We start from the raw sequence: 25,548 nt of genomic DNA on the forward strand, positions 1-25,548 counted from the left end.
TTTTACTACAAAATATGTGGTATAATATTTGACTATTTACAAAAACAGAAATATGTCTACATTGAAATGAATGTGTAATTCATAATATATTTTGTTACGGAGTATAGTGGATGTGCAGAGGTGAAAGAAGGTGCGGGGGTGAACAGGTCTCAAAATACGAAATTAAAGTTAAGATAAAATTTAACAAGGTTATATTTTCTTTTCAAGATTAAGAAATAACAAATAGAACAGGTACTCAGTAGCCGAAACACAATTCGAAAATGTACAATTACAGTGATTACAGGATTTGGGCTCTGAGAGCCAGACACACAATTCTTGAGCTATAAGCCCAACCTTACGATATACAGAATTCAACAAAGGGGCAGAAGACCCCAATCATGCCTAGGAGCACTTGCTCCTCTTTACACGGTAAAGCCTCCTCGAGGCATACAACAACTCAGTTTTCAAGAAAGAGCAACTCGCTCTCAAAATTTAAGCCTATCAAAGGCCACACCAAACTCCACATTCAAGTTGTCCTCCAAGGACATGAAAACAGGGGTAAAAATACCCAACCTACTGAGGCCTATTAAGTAAAGAAACAGGTAAATTACATGGCCTCTAAAATACCAACTTGAGAGGAGGCGTTCTTGCACTCCTAATACACTTTATATAAAACCTACTTGGCACTAGGCCGTTACTGCAAGGGCTAATCCCATACTAAAGAGGTGACTTTTAGAAGGAAACAATTTACATTACGTTAAGGAAGAAACGGTTGTGAAAATAAGTTCACCTCAATGCAATATGAGTGGGAGCTCGAGAGGGTTAAGCACTCTCTATCCCAATATGTAGTTTAAAAGATAGAATAGATACTAAGTGTCTTTACATTTTAGGGAAAAGTTACATGGTGGAAAGGCTTCGGACCTGCCCCGAGAGTTAAACTGCTGAGCTGACAAGAAAAGAAGTTATTAAATGGCCATTACCTGGTGGCTGAACTGCTGCCCGAAGAAAGAGGCGCTTCCTGCCCCCTGCTACGTACTTTACGCACTGATAAATGTTACTGAAGTGGCCCGGAGACCCGAAAATCAGCAGTTTATATACCCTCGTGGAAAGTTCGAGGCGTTTCAGGAATGAGAACACCCTCCCACAAAACTTTTATTGGTTAACGACGAAAACCCCTACACTAGATGAGGAAGAAACACCTTATTGGTGGAAAATTAATTACAGAAAATTAAGATTGGCCAGTTTCAAAACTGGCAGAAAGAAAGGGTTAATATTGACAACTTAAACAATAACTGAAAGAAATTTAACAAAGAACAAACTTATGAATTCAAAATTTCTCCAAAAACATAGTTCTTTCACTTTGCACTAGGGTGCACAATTGCAGTTCTTCAGTAGTGCCATCTGGAAGAGAATGTCCACACTTCTTACTACAGGCAAAACAAAAATACATCGAAAACGACCCAGTTCAGAAACTTCAAAATTTCCAAGTAGTGACATCTTCTGAGAAACTTGAAAATTAACACAGTAGATAAAGTTCAGACTTCCTCCAGTAGAGGAGTTTCAACTGGCGCAAGGTTTGAATTAGCGGCGTGGGGGTGTACCACCCGGTACATATTTATCTGAAGATAAAGGTATGCTATATCTTACAATCCCGTACTGATTTAACCTACGATAGATGAAAGTGATTAATAAAATGGCACAAACCCTCAGGTACATATCTCTTTACTGTAGGTGTAGCATCAACTTGTATAATTAACATTGTAAATAAAACTTTCTCAAAACAATTCCTAGCAAGAATGCTCTATTCTATTTTAACTAATTTTTTGGATAAAAACTTAAAAACAGTCTTACTCATATCATAACTGCAGAAGTGGCTATAAAAGTAACAGAAAGCAAAGATTTATCAAGCCATGAGCGGCACGAGTTCATGATTTCCTAGCCTGTATGAATGAAGAAAAAACAGGTAAAAGATAAATGAAAAGGGAAGAAGAAAATAAAAAAGCTGAGGTGCCTGTGTGTAATCCAGGGATGCTGACCACTAGACAAGTGGGAGGTGCAGATGCTCGCAAGCAAACTGCCAACAGGTACACAGGATGTTAAATTTAAAGGGCCAATGGTCCAAACCCTTGGGCAGTCGCTGCAGCCTTCCCTTGTAAGTACTGAGAATAGCATACAGGTTTATTTGACATTTTTTGCTCAAAATGTGTTCAGAAATTAGCTCCGTAAGCGGCAGTAACTATTCATGAAGTACCCTGTATTACAAGAAATCATGGACTTACTCTCGGGAAAGAAGAAATGTATCTCTCGTTCTGCTGACCTTGCACAATCACTGCCATGCACTGCGTTCATAATGTCTTCATGCAGATCACCGTATTTGGCTCGCAAACACTCGGGATATTCAATGATGGCCTCCTTTGGGCTCTTGGGCCCCATAATTCTTTTCCAGTCCTCAATGGCATTCTTCTTGGCTAGGCACAAAGCATATATGGGGCCACTGGACATGTGGGTCACCAAGAGCGGGAAGTACAACTGTCCATAATGATCGGCATACAGCTCGCTGACTTGTTCAGGCGTCAGAAAAACCTTTCTCGTCTGTAACAAACAAACAACGATATTCACTTTATCTATCATTAACATAATTGGTGTATGACTGTTAAGTGTTCAGTCTGGAGGCTGATTGGATCATCAAAAAGAACCACCAAAGGTTATACGATTACAGGAAAACTGTGAGAACCAATGGCAGTGCCATAACGGAGCATACAAGACATAATGAGCAGTGAGGAAATTTCCAATGATTTTGTCCCTGGGCCAGAAAGTGGTATTGCAGCGTCATGTAGCACGTTTCATAACACCTAGACACGCGAGTCGTGCTCTGAAAGTACTCAGCAGCACTAATTCCTGAGCAGCTTCCATCCATCAGAGCCATAAATAAGGCTGACACTTCGGTGGAAGCTTTATTTTTCCCTGGCCAGAACCAATCCAAGAGAGGTATACAATTATAAAAAGTGAAATTTAACACTAACTTGGTCCACTGTTGTTCTTTCACATTAGGGCAATGATGCAGGTTTGACAGCTACAGTGAATACATTACATGTGAACATTGGAAATATTAAACAGGAAGTGACATTTTATTGTTAGTAGATTATACTAAACCTAAACCCATGGTCTGCCGATATTGGACTCCTTGCTTGGCTTTCCTGACTAGCTCCTCTGTCTCTCATATCAGACCCTGTTCCTGGGTCAAGCTACATTTACAGCAAGGGCCTGGCTTGTTATATGGAACAGCATTACAGAAGATTGCGTTGACGAAGTTGAAACATCAACACAGTGCCTAATGCGGCTGTCATACAGAAAGGAAGAGGACGAATGTCCTATGTCCTGTTAGATCAACAGAACAGTTCTTGTTTCTGTGCCACCTAAAACTTTACATCAATATTGGTTAATATGTAAAATGTGTTTTTCCATTGGAATAAATAATAATGAACGTAAGAAATTCTGCTAAGTGCACGAAAGGAGATATTTAGCACTAGGCATCGTTAACAAATACAGATAGATTATTTTGTCTCTTATTAGGAAAACTTTATATCTACCAATGTTGAAATTGGTTTTATGGTACGTGTTTACAGGAAGACATAAACACACTAGGAACTTGATTGAATCCTTACTGTTGTACACAATGAATACTAACATGTGATCTCAACATGGTATCCACAATTAGAGTGCTATTCATTTTAAATATGTGCAATGAACATGCAGCTCTTTAATTGTTTTCTACACACAATAGCGCTCAGAAATATTTTGAAAACAAGGGCCTGTTCACCTACACACTCTAGGTACAACACAATTATTGCAGTTGTATTTAACACTACCTGACCTTCACTCAGAACCCACACTGCAGCGCATTGGATACATAATTTGGTCTTTTACAATACCTTTCTGAAAATGTTGTAAACAAACGTATTTTGACATTAAGATAGCTGCATGCTACAACTGATACTTTATCAAATCTGTGACGTGTGCTGCAAGAGTTTATATATTTGTCCTTCAAGAAAATTTTGGATCATTTAAAATTTTATGAAATTTTATTAGCGACTAAACTTATGGGACGCACTGTACCGCACGTGTCAATTTTACTGGGACTTGCACAAGATGCAAGCTTCTAGCAGGTTTCAAGGACAAGACCATCAGCATCTAATAAATAAATGTAATTTGATTGGTTTAGATTAATCGGAAGGTAACTCCTGTGACTCATTAGTCATTAATTTTGCGGGCCGTTCCGGTTGCACGATCCAGCATGAGCTACCTTTGGGAAGTGCGTTGCAGAGGTTTTGATTTCTGTCTTCGGCATCATGTAGAGCGGACGGGTGGTCCGGGAGCTCTGGCTTTTCTTAGAGTAAGCAAATCTTAAATTTCCAAATGTAACTTTATTTTATTTCACCTTTTTTAATTTGTCACAGGAGTTTACCTGTCAATTTTTCTGCCAGTAAACAAATGTAAATTTTTGATGGTGTAAAGAATTCTTACATCCATTTTCACGTTTGGCACAAGGTGAGCCTTTATAACATTTTTGTAACCTAAATTTTATTTTTCATTAAGCTTGACCTTAGTAATTCTGTTTCTTTTTAACATGTTTTCCAACGACCTGTATTTTTTGTGAAGGTGGTCGCTTCACATTTAACGTGATTTCCATGAAGAATAGCAACGGTAGTGTTCATTATTTCCTTTTTACTACAATTTCAGTGTCTGTTTTCCTATTTGGTTTTTTATGTTAACGGTAGTGTTCTCTATTTCCTTTTTAGATGTTTTTATAATAAATAAGTATTTACTGTAAGTAGATATTAACTAAATTATTCTTTGTTCGAAGTTTCGGCCACAGAAGTCCTTCAATCCACAACCTCGTAGGGTTCCTTCCGCTGTCCACATCCTGCCGTAAGTTTCTGTGTATTTTACCTTGTTTAATTTTGATTTTATGATATGATTTTAACAAATCTAAATTTTATTTAATTTTCCAAGTGTTTTTCTTTTATAATTGTTTTATTTAAAGCTCAAATGCTGCTACAAAATCAAACCATACGTTATTAGGCTGCAAATGCTGACATCATACTGAAAGCAAAGGAATTCTCTAAAGACTTAAAAATGGCTGTAATACTGTCCTCAAGCAAATGTAGTCATGAATTCACAGTCTAGACAAATTGTAAGTGCATGGAATAAAGCATTTAACAATAATTTATTGACTCTCCATTCCACTAACTACTTTTACGGTTTTCTGAGATGCCGAGGTGCCAGAATTTGTCCCTCAGGAATTCTTTTATGTGCTAGTAAATCTACCAACATGAGGCTGACGTATTTGAGCACCTTCAATTACCACTGGACTGAGCCAGGATCAAACCTGCCAAGTTGGGGTCAGAAGGCCAGCGCCTCAACCGTCTAAGCCACACAGCCCGGCAGCAGTTTAATAAGAGGGGTACTATTCACAATAAGTGAAGGAAAGGATGACTGACAAAAACCTCCACAAAGACAGATAATCCACAATATACTGTTGTTGACATAGTACAGATGATCATCATCATCTTCATTTCCCATTTTCAGCTTCCTGGGTCGGGTTGTGAATCGAGGACCTCCATCGCTGCCTGTCTCTCCACCACTCTTCTCCTTTTTTAAATACATCTTCTGGTTTTCCTCCCCTCTTCTCTATGCACTCCCACAATGAATCTGTCCATCTCTTTCGGGGTCTTCCTCGTGGTCTCTTTCCTGTTAACTTCTCTGAAATTTTTTTTTTTTTGCCACTCTCTCTTCTCCCATTCTCATCACGTGCTCATACCACATACCCATACCAATGAAATAGTACAGGTAACGTAGAGGCAAATTATAATGAAACAAAAAAGAAGTTGCAGGTCTCCACAGAAAAAAAAAAAACCACAGAGCGTGGATCGGCAACCAAGTAAGAAACCTGTCTTATCAAAGAAGAACAGCACTGCCCAACTTAGTTTTGCTAAAAAAAAGTCCAAACAATGGACTTCTGCAAACTGGTCAAATGTGCAAAGAACAAACAAAATAATCTAGTACTAAACCACAAAACAGTAAATAACAGGAAAGTAAAAAAATAGTGAAACTATTTAAATACCTAGGATAAATTACTGGACAAGAAACTTCTGGACAGGAGTGACAAAGAGGGTGAATTTTTAGAAAGGCTATATGTACAGTATATCTCAGAAACATAACATGTTACGGACATGCAAATTGGTATTTGGAATCTCCTGTAAAAGAAACATAGATAATTTTTTTTAAATCTACTTAAGGGGAACAAAAAAAGGGGGTGAATTTTTAAAATGAGCATATATACAGTATATCTCAACAATTTAACATGTTACAGAAGTGGAAATTGGTATTTTTAATCTTTTAAAAATGAAGAAACATGTATTTTTTGTTTTTGGAAAAAACACTTAGAGGGGTAAACAGGACTGGAAAGGGGGTTGAATTCTTTTTGTTAGGATACTGATATTCCAAAAACTGAAGATGTTACAGATGTGAAAATTGGTATTTGGAGTCTCCTTTAAAAATAAAGAAGTACATATTTTTTGTTTCCGGAAAATCCACTTATAGAGAGAGGGGGTGAAGGAATTGAAAAATTAGTTGAATTATTTGTATGACTGTACTTATATCTAATAAAAGCAAAAGATGCTACAGACATGAAAATTTGTATTTGGAATCTCCTTTTAAAATAAACGTATTTTTTGTTTTCGGAAAATTGACTTAGGGTTGGGGGGAATAAGTAAAGAAGGAATAGAATTCTGTTTATAAGGATACTTATATCTCAAAAACTGAAGATGTTACAGATGTAAAAGTTAGTATTTCGAATCTCCTTTACAAATAATGTAATACATATTTTTTGTTTTCGAAAAGTCCACTTAAGTGGAGAGTGGGGGGGGGTTAGAAAGAAGTGAAGAAGTTGAATTCTTTTTATGAGGATACTAATATCTCAAAAACTGAAGATGTTACAGTCGTGGAAGTTGACATTTTGAATCTTCTTCAAAAATAAAGAAACACGTATCTTTTAGTTTTCGGAAAATCCACTTAAGGGGCTGAAAAAAATTGAAAAAACGGGTGAATTTTTAAAATGATTACCGGTATATCTACAGTATATGTCAAAAACTTAACATGTTGCAGACATGAAACTTGGTATTTGGAGAGCCCTTTAAAAATACAGGAACATGTATTTTCTTTTTGTTTTCAAGGAAGGCACTTGACGGGGGTGAGAAGAAGTGAAAAACAAGAGCTGAATAATTTTTTATGAGCATACTTATATCTCAAAAACTGAAGATGTTACAGACGTGAAAATTGGTAATCGGAATCTCCTTTAAAAATAAAGAAACGTATTTGTTTTCGGAAAATCCACTTAGGTGGAGGTAGGGGTGGGGGAAGGACTGATGAAGGGGTTGAATTCTTTTTGTAGGGACACTTATATCTTAAAAATAGAAGATGTTACAGGCGTGGAAATAGGTATTTGGCATCTCCTCTAAAAATAAAGAAACATGTTTGTTTTTTATTTGAGAGAAGACTGTTTCTCTTATGTACAGTTCTATGTCGCATGAACATCTTAACCCCAAAAGGCAATACCAAAAACGTGGTTTACAAAGAGTTTCTGGGGGTAAACGAAACTCAACTTCTCGGTGAGTTTTTATACTTTAGGGATTTTCAGATAATGTCTTAGTACAGTACTGAGCAGCAATTACTTTGATCTAATTACGAAATCCACATGAGCAAAGCCGTGGGTAACTGCTAGTATTTTATGTACATCTACCACTTAGTCCTGCTTCCTAAGATAGGGCTGGGGATGAGGTGTGATGAAATTATAAGGCATGTTTTAACTGCCACTTCTAGGCTTTTCCTATCCCATCATCGCCATAAGACCTATCTGTGTTGGTGCTACATAAAGCTGAATGTAAAAAAATACATATACTTTCCCCCTGCTTTAATTTTTTTGTGTACTTAAACGCAAAATTATAAGTACTTTCCTGAAAGAAAAAAAAGAAATGAAGAAAAAAAGATAATTAAAGCTACAAACACTCCCTCCAAACTTTATGTACTAGCTGTTACTATAGTGCCTTGAAATGTGATTAGTTTCATGTTTATCCATATTGAAATGTAATTACAAACAGAGGAGCAAAAAGCTAAAATTGTTCCACCTGTTCAATACTTTTTGTTACGTAAGAACTACATCAATTCGGGACTAGTTTTAATCTTTAAGACCATATTCAGGCAAAAATTAGTATATACACTTGACAAGTCATGACATATAAACATACAGGTGTGTGCAAAGTTAAAATTAACAATCTTGGTGTGCATCGTCAGAACTTAAAATTAAGTAAATAGTCCTGCTGAAATTAGAAGTGACACTTCTTGAATATGTGTGCAGGTTCACATAACAATTTAGCATAGCTCATTTAAAATGAAAACAAATTTACATCATAGTTCCAACGAAATATTAAAAAAGTTATGCTTCCTGAAGCTTGTGGTAATAAAACTAATATAGAGGCACACAAATGGTTCATCGTAAAAATCTTTAGAATTATGTTGTGCTTAATTAAGAGAAGGATACAACTGTATGGCATTCCAATGGGGACATCTTATGTAGAAAACACAAACCCAATTGAGATTAAACTCCTTGGAGGCCCTGTAATATCTGATGAATATGGGGACCCTCTTAAAACAAAATCTGCTGAACAGGGTTATAAATGTTGTGAGTTTATATCTAATGGCATCCAAAGGGATCTGTCAGAAGCCATTAGACATGTCTAGTCTTGTAAAAAACAAACACCTTCTAATATAACAATAAACTCATTAACTGAGGGTAGCTGCCAAGTTTACCATTGGACATATTTGTTTAGCTATGTGCCGTCCACACCTAACCAAACCCTACCGTCTTTGCGTCGCACCACAACCATTGGGGCACACCAAGGTGTAGGTTCCTCTACTGGCTCAATTATTCCCTCCTTAATCATTTAGCCTAACTCCGCTTTAACTGCAGCTCTTCAGGGTATTGCCACGTGATGGAGTGCAGCTGGTTTAACTTTACTACTCAGCCTGATTATATACCACATTCCTTTCATTGTGCCACATCAGGGAATTTTCTATGTTAAGTCCCACTTCATCTACATTTAAGTTGTCTAATAGAGGACAGACTTTATTCTGAACTACATACACATCTTCTAAGGTGTGCCTATCTTTATACTTGAGTAAGACACTTTCACAATTAAAAGTGATTTAGTGACACCGTACAAGTTCCTACCAGTTTTCACAAACTTAAGACCAAGTGCAGTATCCAGCTTAAACATTACTTCCTGTTCAGCAATTTTTATGGGTAGCTTCCAAGACTCAGAATTCAATTCCAATACTGTCAATTTGCCGAGATAATCATTCTCCACCTCCTGAGGCTGGCTATCTTGTATCCCAAAGACTGACTTTTTTCTTTTTTTGCCTACAACACTTTACAAAATGGCCTGCTTTTCCACAATAATGATATACAGCACTAGTAGCAGGGCAAAACTTGTGATTATTGTTATATCCACAATTAGGACATGTATTCCGCCTAGGAATGTTAGACGGGGAGTGGCATGAAGTTCAAGTTCTGGGATGATTTATAGCAGCAATGTCAGCAGAACTTCCCTTATCTCTAACAACTATTTCTGTTGTTACAAGCTATCAGCTTGTCTTGCCAATTGAATTGTACAACCTTATTAAGATCCAGATTGTCTATCATTTGTAGTTTTTCCAAAAAAGCCTGATCTAAGAGACCTATAACACTGGCCAATAGCAACAAAAAAAATTCAAGGTGCCAGGGAAACTGCAACGAATATGGGGGTATTTTGGTGATGCTGAATACGAATCTGTCATTGATTTTTACAGACTGGCTCTAGTTTATAAGATACAGGGTGTTCATTAAATTAACCTTGAGACAATTAATGGAAAAGCAATGGGAGTATGGGAATGATATGGTGATGACATTCATTGACATTGAAAAGGCATATGACAGTGTCCCCAGGATGAAATGTCGTATGGCTTTTAGTGCCGGGATATCCCAGAACGGGTTCGGCTCGCCAGGTGCAGGTCTTTCTATTTGACGCCTGTAGGCGACCTGCGCGTCGTGATGAGGATGAAATGATGATGAAGACAATACATACACCCAGCCCCCGGGCCATTGGAATTAACCAATTAAGGTTAAAATCCCCGACCCGGCCGGCAATCGAACCCGGGACCCTCTGAACCGAAGGCCAATACGCTGACCGTTCAGCCAACGAGTCGGACTCCCCAGGATTAAAGTTTGAAACAGTCTGGAGCAAAAAGGAATCGGACAGGGATTAATAAAAATGACCATGGCAATGTACAAGGAATGTTGCAGTTGCATGCAAACACAAGTTAGTTCAAAATCACTAGTGGACTGAGACAGGGAAGTATTCTATCGCTAATCCTGTTTACAATAGTAATGGGCGACATCATGAGAACAGTAAAAGCATCATATGGTGATGATGATGATGATGATGATGCTTGTTGTTTAAAGGGGCCTAACATCTTGGTCATCGGCCCCTAATGGCATAAAATGAAGTAATGACGGCACATAAGGACAATTAAAAATACATAATCCTCCACTGACCAGAATTCAAAACATGAGGACGAAGAATTAATGGATATAAAGTTAAAATAAACAGTGGATCCGACCCACAATGTCCCGCATTCCCAGAAACTAGCATTAAACAGTAGTATTACTGATGCTTGTAGTCTAAACGGGTTCAAAATCCAGGTCATCAGCCCCTCAAAATGGTACTTATCTCTAGAAAAGTAGAACCATGGTATCTGTCATGTTGTGGTACTAATCAAAAGTAGCGTAGACTCGCGGTATTCCACACAATATAGTACTACTCACAGGTAATGTAATGCACACATGTAACACAGACCTATGGTGTTTCGCACATTGTGTCACTATTTACAGGCAACACAAACCTGGACAGGGAATGCAATCCTATGGCGTTCCTTCACATAAGTGGACTAACTACAAGGACTCACACTATCCCGTGGTATTCCTCACATAGTGAGTACTAAGCATAGGCAAGGCAGAACCATGGCGTCGTCATATAGTGGTACGAATCACAGGTACTGTAAAATGCATCCTGAGCACACACTGTCGCTACTAATCACAAACCGATTATGTTCCTAACATAGTGGTACTACGCGCAAGTAAAAGTGACCCATGGTGTTCCCCGCATGGTGGTATTAATCACAAGTAGTTTCATGGTTCTAATACAATCATTCCTTGGTCGCCTCTTACAACAGGCAGGGGATACCGTGGGTGTATTCTTCATATGCGTCCCCCACCCACAGCGGGTAGCAGCATATGGAGGAAGAGAAATGAACATGCTGTTATTTGCAGATGATATTGTGATTTGGGGTGAAAAGGACATGAATGTTCAAGAACAGTTGGATGTGGTGATTGGGAAGATTGAAAAATGTGGACTGAAAACAAGTGTAGCAAAGAGTAAAACGCTTGTAATGACTAGAGGGGAGAAAGAAGGGAAAGGTCAGATTAGACACAAGCCCCTGGAAGTAGTGGAGACGTTCAAATACCGGGGAGTGAATTAATGAAGAATGCACAACTGGATGCTGAAATTAATAACAGGATTCAAGCGGAAGCTATTTCTATCATAGTGTAAGAATCATGTTATGGGACAAAGATGTGCCAATGGAAGCAAACGAAACTATGTACAAGATGTATTACATACTCATAAATAACAACTTACAGAGCAGAAACTTGGACAGTGACAAAGGAGGATGAGAGTCAAATACAGGCAGCCAAAATGAAGTACTTGAGGAGTATGATACAGAGGAGTAGAAGAAACAAAATAAGGAATGAGAAAGTCTGGGAAGAAATTGGAGTGGAAAAATGAATGATAGAATTGAGAAGAGCCGACTAAGATGGTTTGGGCATATAATGCGAATGAGTGATGAAAGAATGCCAAAAAAAAAAGTGATGGAAATGCAAATACAAGGAAGAAGAGGCCGCGGACGACCACAACTGAGATGGAAGGACACAATCCAATACAGTATTAGAGAAAGTATGCTGGACTGGGACACAGTGTTGGAGGAGGAGTGGTGGAGAGACCGAAGAAAGTGGAGAGGAACCACATTTGCCCCCACCCGGCTACAGCTGGATGAAGGGAAATAATGATGATTGTGACATTACCTATATCCGCTGACTTATGGAGGCGAATCTTAATTTTTTTTAAATTTATGATTGATTGCTTCTGGTCATGTAGCATTCTATTATGTCAACTTAAACATTAACTATACATTTTATTTCTTTGTTGCAGTGAAATATAAAGTATGAGTTCTTCACGATGAAGTTGTGTGAACTGTCCTGATGTGTATGTGTACGGTGAATACACTCCACTGAAAAATAGAAAAGAACGACTTTGTGAAGAAAACCTATTTTGCATATTTTGGTATTCATCTTGGAGAACAAGATAAGTCTTGGGCTCCCCATAGGGTTGGTAAAAGCTGTGTGGAGGGTCTAAGAAAGTGGACAAATGGAACAAAGAAACGTTTAAACATTGGAGTGCCAATGGTTTGGAGAGAACAACAAAACCACCACAATGACTGTTATTTTTGTGTTCTGAGTGTAAAAGATTTCAATAAATACATAAAACAGAAGTGGGATTATCCAAATTTGGATTCAGCAAGGAGACCTATACCACACAGCAAAGATGTTCCGGTGACAGTATATTTTCAATACAATATATCAAGTAAATAATATTACATCAGTTTTGGGACTAGTTTCAGCCACTCAGTGGCCATCTTCAGAAAAAATAAAATCAAACAGATTATACATACATACACACATACATATATTATTATTATTATAGACTGTTATGCCTTTCAGCGTTCAGTCTACAAGCCACAATCCTCAATTTTAGTTCTATACCTCTTATCTCTAAGTCATTAGAAACAGAGTCTAACCATCGTCGTCTTGGTCTACTTCTACTTCTCTTACCCTCCATAACAGAGCCCATTATTCTCCTAGGTAACCTATCCTCCTCCATTCGCCTCACATGACCCCACCACCAAAGCCGGTTTATGCATACAGCTTCATCCATAGAGTTCATTCCTAAATTAGCCTTTATCTCCTCATTCCAAGTACCCTCCTGCCATTGTTCCCACCTGTTTGTACCAGCAATCCTTCTTGCTATTTTCATGTCTGTTACTTCTAACTTATGAATAAGATATCCTGAGTCCACCCAGCTTTCGCTCCTGTAAAGCAAAGTTGGTCTGAAAACAGACCGATGTAAAGATAGTTTCATCTGGGAGCTGACTTCCTTCTTACAGAATACTGTCGATCGCAACTGCAAGCTCACTGCATTACCTTTACGACACCTTGATTCAGTCTCACTTACTATATTACCATCCTGGGAGAACACACAACCTAAATACTTGAAATTATCGAACTGTTCTAGCTTTGTATCACCAATCTGACATCCAATTCTGTTGAATTTCTTACCTACTGACATCAATTTAGTCTTCGAGAGGCTAATTTTCATACCATACTCATTGCACCTATTTTCAAGTTCCAAGATATTAGACTGCAGGCTTTCTGCACAATCTGCCATTAAGACCAAGTTGTCAGCATAGACCAGACTGCTTACTACATTTCCACCTAACTGAATCCCTCCCTGCCATTTTATACCCTTCAGCAGATGATCCATGTAAACTACGAACAACAAAGGTGAAAGAAAACAGCCTTGTCTAACCCCTGTAAGTACCCTGAACCAAGAACTCATTCTACAATCAATTCTCACTGAAGCCCAATTGTCAAAGTAAATGCCTTTGATTGATTTTAATAATCTACCTTTAATTCCACAGTCCCCCAGTATAGCGAACATCTTTTACCTTGGTACCCTGTCATATGCTTTCTCTAGATTTACGAAACATAAACACAACTGCCTATTCCTCTCGTAGCATTTTTCAATTACCTGGCACATACTGAAAATCTGATCCTGACAGCCTCTCTGTGGTCTGAAACCACACTGGGTTTCATCCAACTTCCTCTCAACGACTGATCGCACCCTCCCTTCTAAGATGCCAGTGCACACTTTGCCTGGTAACTAATCAATGAGAAACCTCGATAGTTGTAGCAATCCTTCCTGTTCCCTTGCTTATAGATAGGTGCAATTACTGCTTTTGTGCAATCTGAAGGTACCTTACCAATATTCCATGCTAATTTTACTACCCTATGAAGCCATTTCATCCCTGCCTTCCCACTATACGTCACCATTTCAGGTCTAATTTCATCTATTCCTGCTGCTTTATGACAGTGGAGTTTATGTACCATCCTTTCCACTTCCTCAAGAGTAATTTCATCAACATTTTCCTCCTCCCCATGAGCTTGGCTGTTCGCAACACCACCAGGATGATTTCCTTTTACATTGAGAAGATGTTCAAAATATTCCCTCCACATCTCCAGTGATTCCCTGGGATCTATTATGAGTTCACCTGAATTACTCAAAACACTGTTCATTTCATTTTTCCCTCCCTTCCTAAGATTCTTTATTACTGTCCAGAAAGGTTTCCCTGCTGCTTGACCTAGCCTTTCCAGGTTATTACCAAAATCTTCCCATGACTTCTTTGTGGATTCAACAACTATTTGTTTTGCTGTTTCTTTCATCTACATACAAATCCCTGTCTGCCTCGGTCCTTGTTTGGAGCCATTTCTGATAAGCCTTCTTTTTACGTTTACAAGCTGCTCTCACTTCATCATTCCACCAAGATGTCTGCCCTTTCCAATCTTTACACACAGTTGTTCCTAGGCATTCCCTTGCTGTTTCTACTACTGCATCCCTGTATGCCACCCATTCACTTTCTATATCCTGAATCTGCTTACTGTCTACTATTCGAAACTTTTCACTAATCATATCCATGTACTTCTGTCTAATTTCCTCGTCCTGGCGATTTTCTACCCTTATTCGTTTGCAGACAGATTTCACTTTCTCTACCCTAGGCCTAGAGATACTTAGTTCACTACAGTTCAGATAGTGGTCTGTATCATCGAAAAATCCCCGGAAAACTCGTACATTCCTAACAGATTTACTGAATTCGAAGTCGGTTAAGATATAGTCTATTATGGATCTGGTACCCCTAGCCTCCCATGTGTAGCGATGAATAGCCTTATGCTTGAAGAAAGTATTCGTAACTGCTAAACCCATATCAGCACAGAAGTCCAGCAAATGCTTCCCATTCCCATTAGCTTCCATATTTTCCCCACATTTACCAATCACCCTTTCATATCCTTCAGTTCTATTCCCAACTCTCGCATTGACATCGCCCATTAGTACTATTCTATCCTTGCTGTTGACCCTGACCACGACGTCACTCAATGCTTCATAAAACTTGTCAACTTCATCCTCATCTGCACCCTCACATGGTGAATACACAGAGAAAATTCTAGTCCTAATTCCTCCAACTGACAAATCTACCCACATCATTCGCTCATTTACATGCCTAACAGAAACTATGTAGCGTGCAATGGTATTCCTAACAAAGAGCCCTACCCCAGACTCTGCCCTTCCCTTTCTAACACCCGTCAAGTACACTTTATAATCTCCTACCTCTTCCTCGTTATCTCCCCTTACCCGAATATCACTTACTCCTAGCACATCCAGATTCATCCTCTTTGCTGACTCAGCCAGTTCTTCTTTCTTTCTTCCATAAGCCCCATCAATATTCATAGCTCCCCATCGAATTCCATTTCGTTCGCCAAGTTGTTTCCAAGGAGTCCCTCGCCTGTCAAATGGGAGTGGGACTCCGTTACTCCCATAGGTCCGAGGCCTGCTTAAAATGTTCTGAGCTCGGTAAATTCATGAAGCAGAATGCTACCCTACTTGCACATAGTCCAAGTGAGGATCTCTCCTCTAACGCGTTATGGACTACTGGTGAATTGTATAGTCCTAGCCACCTGAGCACAAGGAGAGCCAGAATATGTCCGAGATGTCGCAACTGGTATCCCGACTCTCAGGACCACTTACTAGGCCACTCAACCGTTGCCCATGGTTCACAAACTAGGACGTGACTACAGTAACCCGTACCATGAACCATCAAACAGATTATGTGATAACTAAAACATATGCATATAAGACAAAGACAATGTTGCCTGACAACAGGTCAGTGCTTGTTTCCTTAACCTACCTGCTTCCTCCAGCATGTCAATGTGTGTTCCACATCAGACATTAGATATACTTTACATTTCACTATAGAGATTTACTTCATTGCCTGAGATCCCAACTCTTAAAGACATCCTATTATGACAAGAAGATCAAAACCATAATTTTTGTTTCATATGTATTTTGATCTTATAATTATTCCTGCAGCATCCAAAAGTCAACCTAAAGTCACTCAGATCTGACTGGCACCAAAATGGTTGCTGACCCATATAATGATCAGATCTCTAACTGCCTCTCAAATTTTCAAACTGACATTGGTCACCTACCCTTTAAACATTCTTGAAAGAATTCTATAGGTTCCCCCCTCCATCTGTCTTCTTTTGAGAAATTTAGTTCTTAAATACATAATATTTGTCTTAAATCCAAGAAACTTATCAAACTCCACCTTGACCTTGTCATATTTGCCACTCTCTGCCTCATTTAAACCAAAGGACTTTGGCAGATCTCCACCCTCGTCTCCTAAACAATATAATGGCATACTCACTTGTTCCTCCTTATCCTTGCACTTCAATCTGGGCAAAACTCTAAAACGTTCAAACCTTCTAATCCAATGAGGCCAATCTGATGGCTCTTTAAAGTTAAATACCTCAGGAGGGAAGACTTGGTAACCACTGATAGCTTCCATTTGACGAGTAGTGGTATTTTCCATTTGTTTGAATAGGCCAAACAGGTCATAATATATCTGACACCATGTAATGTTGAGCGTATCAGTTAATGGACCATAGTATTTTAACATAACTCGTTTATTCTGTCCTACACATAACCATACATCAACAATACTAAGACATTTGCTGTAATCGATATCCTGATACAAAGAGGTTAACATCGTTATTATTCTTTCGTTTCACTCACTTTGGGGTACCTTGAATCGATCATTTCTCTGTGTGTTGTTCTTTTCTTAGTGCCCAGTATTTCTTCATTCTTTCTAATCTTTGTTTCCTCTTGTCTTCCAAAATAAGAGATTTGGCTTTTAATGTTATTTTATTTTACTGTACCGTTTTAGTGGTTCATGGTGTGGGTTATTGCAGTCACGTCCTAGTTCGTGAACTATGGGCAACGGCTGAGTAGTCTAGTAAGTGGACCTGAGAGGTGGTGGTGGTAGTGATTATTGTTTTAAGAGGAAGTACAACTAGACAACCATCCTCTATATAACACTAATCAGAGGGAAAAATGGAAGGGGTCCGACACTTCAAAAAATGAAGATATCGGCCAAAGGAAGACAAGAGCCACAAAGGGCGTGAAAGACTCCTAAGCCCTCGCAAACCTAATAGCATCGGGGTCGGAAAAGAACAAGAGTTGACCAAGGGAGGTCGGATAGGATAGATGAAAGTGAGGAGCCTGACACAAGTAAGTGGAAGCAATGCTAGGACTCAGCTGAGGGCCCCGTGGTCGCCAACCCACGCTCCAAAGTTCAGACTCCCTGGGGCCCCTTTTAGTTGCCTCTTACGACAGGCAGGGGATACCGTGGGTGTTATTCTACCGCCCCCACCCACAGGAGGATGGACCTGAGAGTCGAGTCGGGATACCAGTTGCTACGGAATGGGAGTGGGCATCACGGACATATTCTGAGTCCTGTCCCTCCTTGTGCTCAGGTGGTTAGGACTATACAATCCACCGGTGGTCCCTAACCCATTAGAGGAGAGATCCTCACTTGGACTACTGTATGTGCAAGTAGGGTAGCATCCTGTTTCATGAATTAACCAAGCTCAGAACATTTTAAGCAAGCCTCGGACCTATGGGAGTAACGGAATCCCACTCTCATTTGACAGACGAGGGACTCCTTGTAAACAACTCGGCGAACAAAATGGAATCCAATGGGGAGCTATCTGGGTGTTAAAAAGGGAAGGGCAGAGTACAGTGTAGGACTGTTTATCAGGAATACTGCTGCTCACAACATAGTTTCTGTTCGGCACGCAAATGAGTGAATTATGTGGGTAGATTTGGCAGCTGGAGGAATTAGGATGAGAAATATCTCGGTGTATTCACCATGTGAGGGTGCAGATGAGGATGAAAGTGACAACTTTTATGAAGTATTGAGTGACATCGTAGTCATGGTGAACAGCAAGGATAGGATAGTGCTAATGCTAGGGGCTTTACGTCGCACCGACACAGATAGGTTTTATGGCGACGATGGGATAGGAAAGGTTTAGGAGTTGGAAGGAAGCGGCCGTGGCCTTAATTAAGGTACAGCCCCAGCATTTGCCTGGTGTGAAAATGGGAAACCACGGAAAACCATTTTCAGGGCTGCCGATAGTGGGATTCGAACCTACTATCTCCCGGATGCAAGCTCACAGCCGCGCGCCTCTACGCACACGGCCAACTCGCCCGGTGATAGTGCTAATGGGCGATATCAATGCGAGAGTTGGAAATAGAACTGAAGGATACAAAAGGGTAATTGGTAAATATGGGGAAGATATAGAAGCTAATGGGAATGGGAAGCGTTTGCTGGACTTCTGTGCTAGCATGGGTTTCGCAGTTACAAATATATTCTTCAAGCATAAGGCTATTCACCGCTACACATGGGAGGCTAGCGGTACCAGATCCATAATAGATTATAACTTAACCGACTTCGAATTCAGTAAATCTGTTAGGAATGTACAGGTTTTTCGGGGATTTTTCGATGATACAGACCACTATCTGATCTATAGTGAACTAAGTATCTCTAGGCCTACAGTAGAGAAAGTGAAATCTGTCTGCAAACGAATAAGGGTAGAAAATCTCCAGGATGAGGAAATTGGACAGAAGTACATGGATATGATTGGTGAGAAGTCTTGAACAGTGGACAGTAAGCTCTTGAACAGTGGACAGTAAGCAGGTTCAAGATATAGAAAGAGAATGGGTGGCATACAGGGATGCTGTAGTAGAAACAACAAGGGAATGCCTAGGAATGACTCTGTGTAAAGACAGGAAAAAGCGAACATCTTTGTGGAATGATGAAATGAGAGCAGCTTGTAAACGTAAAAAGAAGGCTTATCAGAAATGGATCCAAACAAGGGCCGATGCAGACAGGGAATTGTATGTAGATGAAAGAAACAGAGCAAAACAAATAGTTGTTGAATCCAAAAAGAAGTCGTGGGAAGATTTTGGTAATAACCTGGACAGGCTAGGTCAAGCAGCAGGGAAATCTTTCTGGACAGTAATAAAGAATCTTAGGAAGGGAGAAAAAAAGGAAATGAACAGTGTTGTGAGTAATTCAGGTGAACTCATAATAGATCCCAGGGAATCACTGGACAGATGGAGGGAATATTTTGAAAATCTTCTCACCTAAAAGGAAATCTTCCTGGTGGTGTCACGAATAACCAAGCTCATGGGGGGGGAAGAAAATAATGTTGGTGAAATTATGCTTGAGGAAGTGGAAAGGATGGGAAATAAACTCCATTGTCATAAAGTAGCAGGAATAGATGAAATTAGACCTGAAATGGTGAAGTATAGTGGGAAGGCAGGGATGAAATGGCTTCATAGAGTAATAAGATTAGCATGGAGTATTGGTATGGTACCTTCAGATTGGACAAAAGCAGCAATTGCACCCATCTATAAACTAGGGAATAGGAAGGATTGCAACAATTATCGAGGTATCTCATTGATTAGTATACCAGGCAAAGTATTCACTGATATCTTGGACAGGAGGGTGCGGTCAGTGGTTGAGAGGAAGCTGGATGAAACCCAGTGTGGTTTCAGACCACAGAGGGGCTGTCAGGATCAGATTTTCAGTATGTGCCAGGTAATTAAAAAATGTTACAAAAGGAACAGACAGTTGTGTTTATGTTTTGTAGATCTAGAGAAAGCATATGATAGGTTACCAAAGGAAAAGATGTTCACCATACTGGGGGACTATGGAATTAAGGGTAGATTATTAAATACAATCAAAGGCATTTATGTTGATAATTGGGCTGCAGTAAGAATTGATGGTAGAATGAGTTCTTGGTTCAGGGTACTTACAGGGGTTAGACCAGGCTGTAATCTTGCTGTTCGTAGTTTACATGGATCATCTGCTGAAAGGTATAAAGTGGCAGGGAGGGATTCAGTTAGGTGGCAAATAAGTAAGCAGTCAGGCCTATGCTGACGACTTGGTCTTAATGGCAGATTGTGCCGAAAGCCTGCAGTCTAATATCTTGGAACTTGAAAATAGGGGCAATGAGTATGGTACGAAAATTAGCCTCTCGAAGACTAAATTGATGTCAGTAGGTAAGAAATTCAACATATTTGAATGTCAGATTGGTGATACAAAGCTGGAACAGGTAGAAAATTTTAAGTCTACAAAAAAAAAAAAAAAAAAAGGATAAAATAAGGAATGTAGATATCCGACAACAGCTTGGATTGGAAAGAAGCTTGATGGAGACTCTAGAAGTGAAAAGATTGCAATGGTATGGTCACATGAAAAGAATGAACCCTCACAGGACAACTCGAACATACTTTGACCACAATGTTCCTGGGAAGAGACCAAGAGGAAGACCTCGTGATGTTTGGGAAAAACAGATAATGAAGGACCTTGAAATTAGAGATGTGAACTGGTGTCGCATATATGAGCAGCATCTCTGGATGGATAGAATAAACTGGAGGAGGCTTGTAGACAACCGCACCCGGCTTGCTGGAGCGAAGAAATGATGATGATGATGATGATGAGGTTTGTGTTCTCCCAGGATGGTAATATAGTAAGTGAGATTGAATCAATGTGTGGTAAAACTAATGCAGTGAGTTTGTAGCTGCGATCAACAGTGTTCTGTAAGAAGGAAGTCAGCTCCTGGATGAAACTATCTTTACATCGGTCTGTTTTCAGACCAACTTTGCTTTATGGGAGTGAAAGCTGGGTGGACTCAGGATATCTTATTCATAAATTAGAAGTAACAGATATGAAAGTAGCGAGAATGATTGCTGGTACAAACAGGTGGGAACAATGGCAGGAGGGTACACTGAACAAGGAGGTAAAGGCATAAACCGGCTTCAGTGGTGGGGTCATGTGAGACAAATTGAGGAGGATAGGTTACCTAGGAGAATAATGGACTCTGTTATGGAGGGTAAGAGGAGTAGAGGGAGACCATGGTTAGACTCAGTTTCTAACGATTTAAAGATAGGAGGTATAGTACTAAATGAGGCCACAGCACTAGTTGCAAATAGAGGATTGTGGCGACGTTTAGTAAATTCACAGAGGCTTTCAGACTGAACGCTGAAAGGCATAACAATCTATAATGATAATGTATGTATGTATGTATGTATGTATGTATGTATGTATGTATGTATGTACATTTTTGGAACTTTATATTTTCCTCTTTAGTTATTTAGCTGTTCAATCGAATAGGGAATTTTCTGTAATTTTAATTCTACTAGGTCCTTTTCAGTTTCTTCTAACCAGTTGTTTTGCAGTTATGGAAGAAGATTTGTTTGGTTAATCTATTAAGAGTTCATTCTGAGAAGATGACCGTAAAAATGTATCCTTCTCTTTTGCCTTTATTATTATTATTATTATTAAGATACTTCAAGATACACACCCCAGGCTACAGACCAAGATCAATAAAATATCTAATGGGAGGGTGTTTTCAGTATTGAAGAAAGGAAGGCAGCATCTCTCAGAATGAAGAAATATTGGGCTGACAATGATCCAAAAAATTTGTATAACTGACTAGAGTGATCCAATGTAGACCATAAAATGTACAATAAAATAAAATAAAATAAAAATTAATAATTATTATTGTGTATTAGGGAGTAAATATAACCTAATGATTGTAATAAAACAAAAGTATGAAAAAACTGAAGGTATATTACTCATATACAGATATCTTAATATAACCTCTATATAACATATTTTAATTAACCCTTTATAAGGCAGTACTCAATAAAACATTTTCTTTTCTAACTTTATTTACAGGCTCTATAAGTACTAAATAATACAATTAACAGAAAAAAAGACAATCCAGTGCTCAGGAGGTCAGTAATAAGATGGGAATTTACTTCCCACCGCCTGCTGTCTGCCATTCAGAAGTGGAAACATATTTCTCATGGCCCACCTACGGACACAATTTCAGTTCAGTTAGTTTACTTTTTATTTAGCAGAAATATTTCAGATACCTATGTGGGCTATGGGAAGCATATTTCCACATACAATGTGAAAGAAATTCATATCTCAGAACTCTTCAATTTGTAAAAGGAAGTAAATAATCTCAGAACAAATGAGAAAAATGAACAATCAACAAAGAAAATTCATGTAAATAGTATATAGACTTATAAAATGTTGATTTCTTACCCTATTTTCACTTCATAAATCTTGTTCACAACAGGTGTTGCGCTGGCACAATGTTGCTTTTCAGATGTTTTCCAAAGAAGGTAAAGATTCCAAGGAAATCAGAATAATTCCACAGATATTCCCAAGAGTGTAGCACACCTCAATACATGGGGAATAAACTCCCAGCGCCCAGAAATGACAAAAACCGAGGTGGGAAAATAATTCCCACCGCCTTATAAAGGGTTAATATATTGTCCATATTTAATATCTTATAGCCATGCAATATCTGAATATACTTCTGAAAAACAATGATGCTAACATGTTAAAAAAAACCTATCTCTTAGTTACCCAAAAATATACTTGTCACTTTACCGACAAAGCAATAGTATATGTAATTATTGTGTCGCCTAAACAAAAGTATGTACTGTACTGTCCCTAGCACGAGCTTGGCTCATGGGACCTTTTGTAATAAATAACTAATGCAAAAGAGTGTGAAATGTTGTTCAGAAATTAATTAAGTAGCGTGAATACAGGGAAATTTTTAAAGGCGTGACATCATTGAGATTGGTTTGTTTAATGCGCATTTAATGGGCTGGCTAGTTTACCGGTAATTTTCCAACTTATGAATGGGTGAGACAAATTATGACTGCAGCAGTTCTCCACGGTCACCTTAGTAACTTTGAGAAAGTTACTTCACCAATTCATAATCACTGACAAGTTAACGCAAGATAAACAATGTTCAGTCTTCAGCCCTAAGGCTGGTTGGCTCCTCAACAGCTCTGCCATCAGCTGTCATAGATGGCCTAGGCATCACTGAAGAGGCGTACTAGGGAAATGAGGAGTGCGGTAGTTTCCCATTGCTTTCCTCACCGAGCCAGAAGTTGCTATTACATATCAGTCTGCCAAGCCCACTGAAATGCATGCACCAACCGACCCTATGAGCAAAGTTTTCACACCATTCATAGCAGGGACTGGCTGCACAAGGAATGGCATTACTAGCATCGCTCATACCTCAGTCACTTTCATATTGTCAAAGCCAAGGATAAGACAGAGACAGATCAATGAAAGTAACAAAATTACTGAACATACACACATGATTTAAAGTGTTGTCAGAATCTGAGGATGTTCTTCTGGAATTAAACATGTCATCCCTTGTTAAAGTGCATTTGTTTTATTCACAGGTATTTATTTTGCCAGTCTTAGTCATAGTCTGTATGTTTATGGTTCCCATTATGAAAACTCTTTTAGGATGAAGTTGGATCACTACATACAGAAGTCAAGTGCCGATGTATACCAAACAGGGGTAGAGGAATAGAGCAAAATTGACTGAGACATACTAAGACACAACAAGGACAAGTACGAGGAGGGGATCCGAACGTAGACCGAATGGGAAGACATGAAGGCAAACATGGGAAAAGAGGCTGGGCTGTGGGGGAAAAAAAAGATTAAGTACTGGAGGTGGAATGAGGACTGTAAAAAAGCAGTAGAGAACAGGAGAAAGGCCTGGAGAGACTGGAACAGAAAGAACCACCTAGAAAAATGGGAGGTCTTTGTAGAAGTGAAGAAGACGGCAGCCAGAACAATAACATGGACCAGAAGGCAGAGGATGAAGCAGTAATTGGACAAGATTGAGAACAACTTTAGAAAGAACAACACTAGACTTTTCGGAAAGTTAAAAAAAGAGGCTGACAGAATACAAGGGCAGAGAACTGTTCATAAGAGACAAGAAAGGAAACTTGGCCATAAGTGTGAAGGAGAACAGTAAATACTGGCAGAATACTTCCATGACCTGCTGAAATACGAACGACCTGGAAACAAACTAGAACTTGGGCTGGATGTAGACGAGAGACCATGACCTCCGACCAGGGATGAGATTGCACAAGCCATAAGGGACCTGAAAAATAACAAGGTGACTGGAGATGATAAAGTGGGGAGACAACAAGGCCCAGGTCATTACTCAGATCTGGAGGATGAAGAAATTACTGGAAGGGTGGAAGAATGCTATCATAGTACCGATACACAAGAAAAGGGGACAAGCGGAATGCAAACTACTACAGAGAGATATCACAACAAGAGTTTAGCTACAAGGTGCTGTCGAGACTCCTGAAAAGAGTAGAACAGCTAGACTGTACAGTAGGAGATTACCAAGCAGATTTTAGGACAGGATGAGGTTGCACAGAATAGATCTTTACTCCCAAAAAAGATAGAGTATAGGACTTTAAAGAACAAGAAACCGGACGAGTTGACCATGCGGTTAGGGGCCCGCAGCTGTGAGCTTGCATCCAGGAGATAGTGAGTTCGAACCCCGCTGTCAGCACCACTGAAGATGGTTTTCTGTGGTTTTCCATTTTCACACCAGGCAAATGCTTGGGCTGTACCTTAATTAAGGCCACAGCCGCTTCCTTCCCACCCGTAGCCTTTCCTATCCTATTGTTGCCACAAGACCTATCTGTGTCGCTGCAACGTAAAACAAATTGTTGTTAAACAACAAGAAAATGGTAGTAACCTTTGAAGACTTCAAGAAGGCATATGACTCCATTGACAGACAGACGCTGGGGAGGATCCTGACAAACAGAGACTAGATGGCACCACATGAGAACTGATAAATGAGATACTGAGAAACACAAAGGCAAGGGTGAGATTCAGGAGTGCACTATCAGAAGAGTTTGAGATCAAGACTAGGGTCAAACAGGAATACAGACTGTCACCGATGTCATTCAACATAGCGCTGGACGAAGTTATCAATGGAGGACAACAAACAACAAGATGGAAATACCAAAGACACATGGAAGACAAGAAGTACAACAAGGCACAGGTGGACTGCCTAGCCTTTTCAGACAACATAGCCATAGTAAGCGAGGCAGAAGAAGATGCAAAGAATCAATTCGACAACATGAGCAAGATAGCCAGAAGGTCAGGGCTATGGATCGCCAATGAAAAGACAAAGACTTTGAACACTACTGGGCACCAGAAGGCACCATGCAGAAGGAATAGATGTTCAAGTTCCTTGGAGGAAGGAACAGGAGCAGCGAGGGGATAAAAGAGAGGGTGAAAAAGATGAGGACTACCTACCTTATGACCAGACAAGTG

The 25,548-nt window shown here is 39.4% G+C and overlaps 1 protein-coding gene across 3 annotated transcripts in view; it reads right to left on the bottom strand.

The window, feature by feature from the left end:
- Positions 1 to 25,548, bottom strand: part of LOC136879111 (nucleoside diphosphate kinase homolog 5) — a 45,827-nt gene that overhangs the window by 11,772 nt on the left and 8,507 nt on the right. For all 3 annotated transcript variants that reach the window (XM_067152857.2, XM_067152856.2, XM_067152855.2), the window contains exon 3: positions 2,259 to 2,571. In XM_067152857.2, the coding sequence (XP_067008958.1) occupies positions 2,259 to 2,571 (313 nt within the window). The remainder of the gene's footprint in view (positions 1 to 2,258; positions 2,572 to 25,548) is intronic.

Source organism: Anabrus simplex, chromosome 8 (genome assembly GCF_040414725.1).
Source record: "Anabrus simplex isolate iqAnaSimp1 chromosome 8, ASM4041472v1, whole genome shotgun sequence".
Taxonomy (NCBI): Eukaryota; Metazoa; Arthropoda; class Insecta; order Orthoptera; family Tettigoniidae; genus Anabrus; species Anabrus simplex.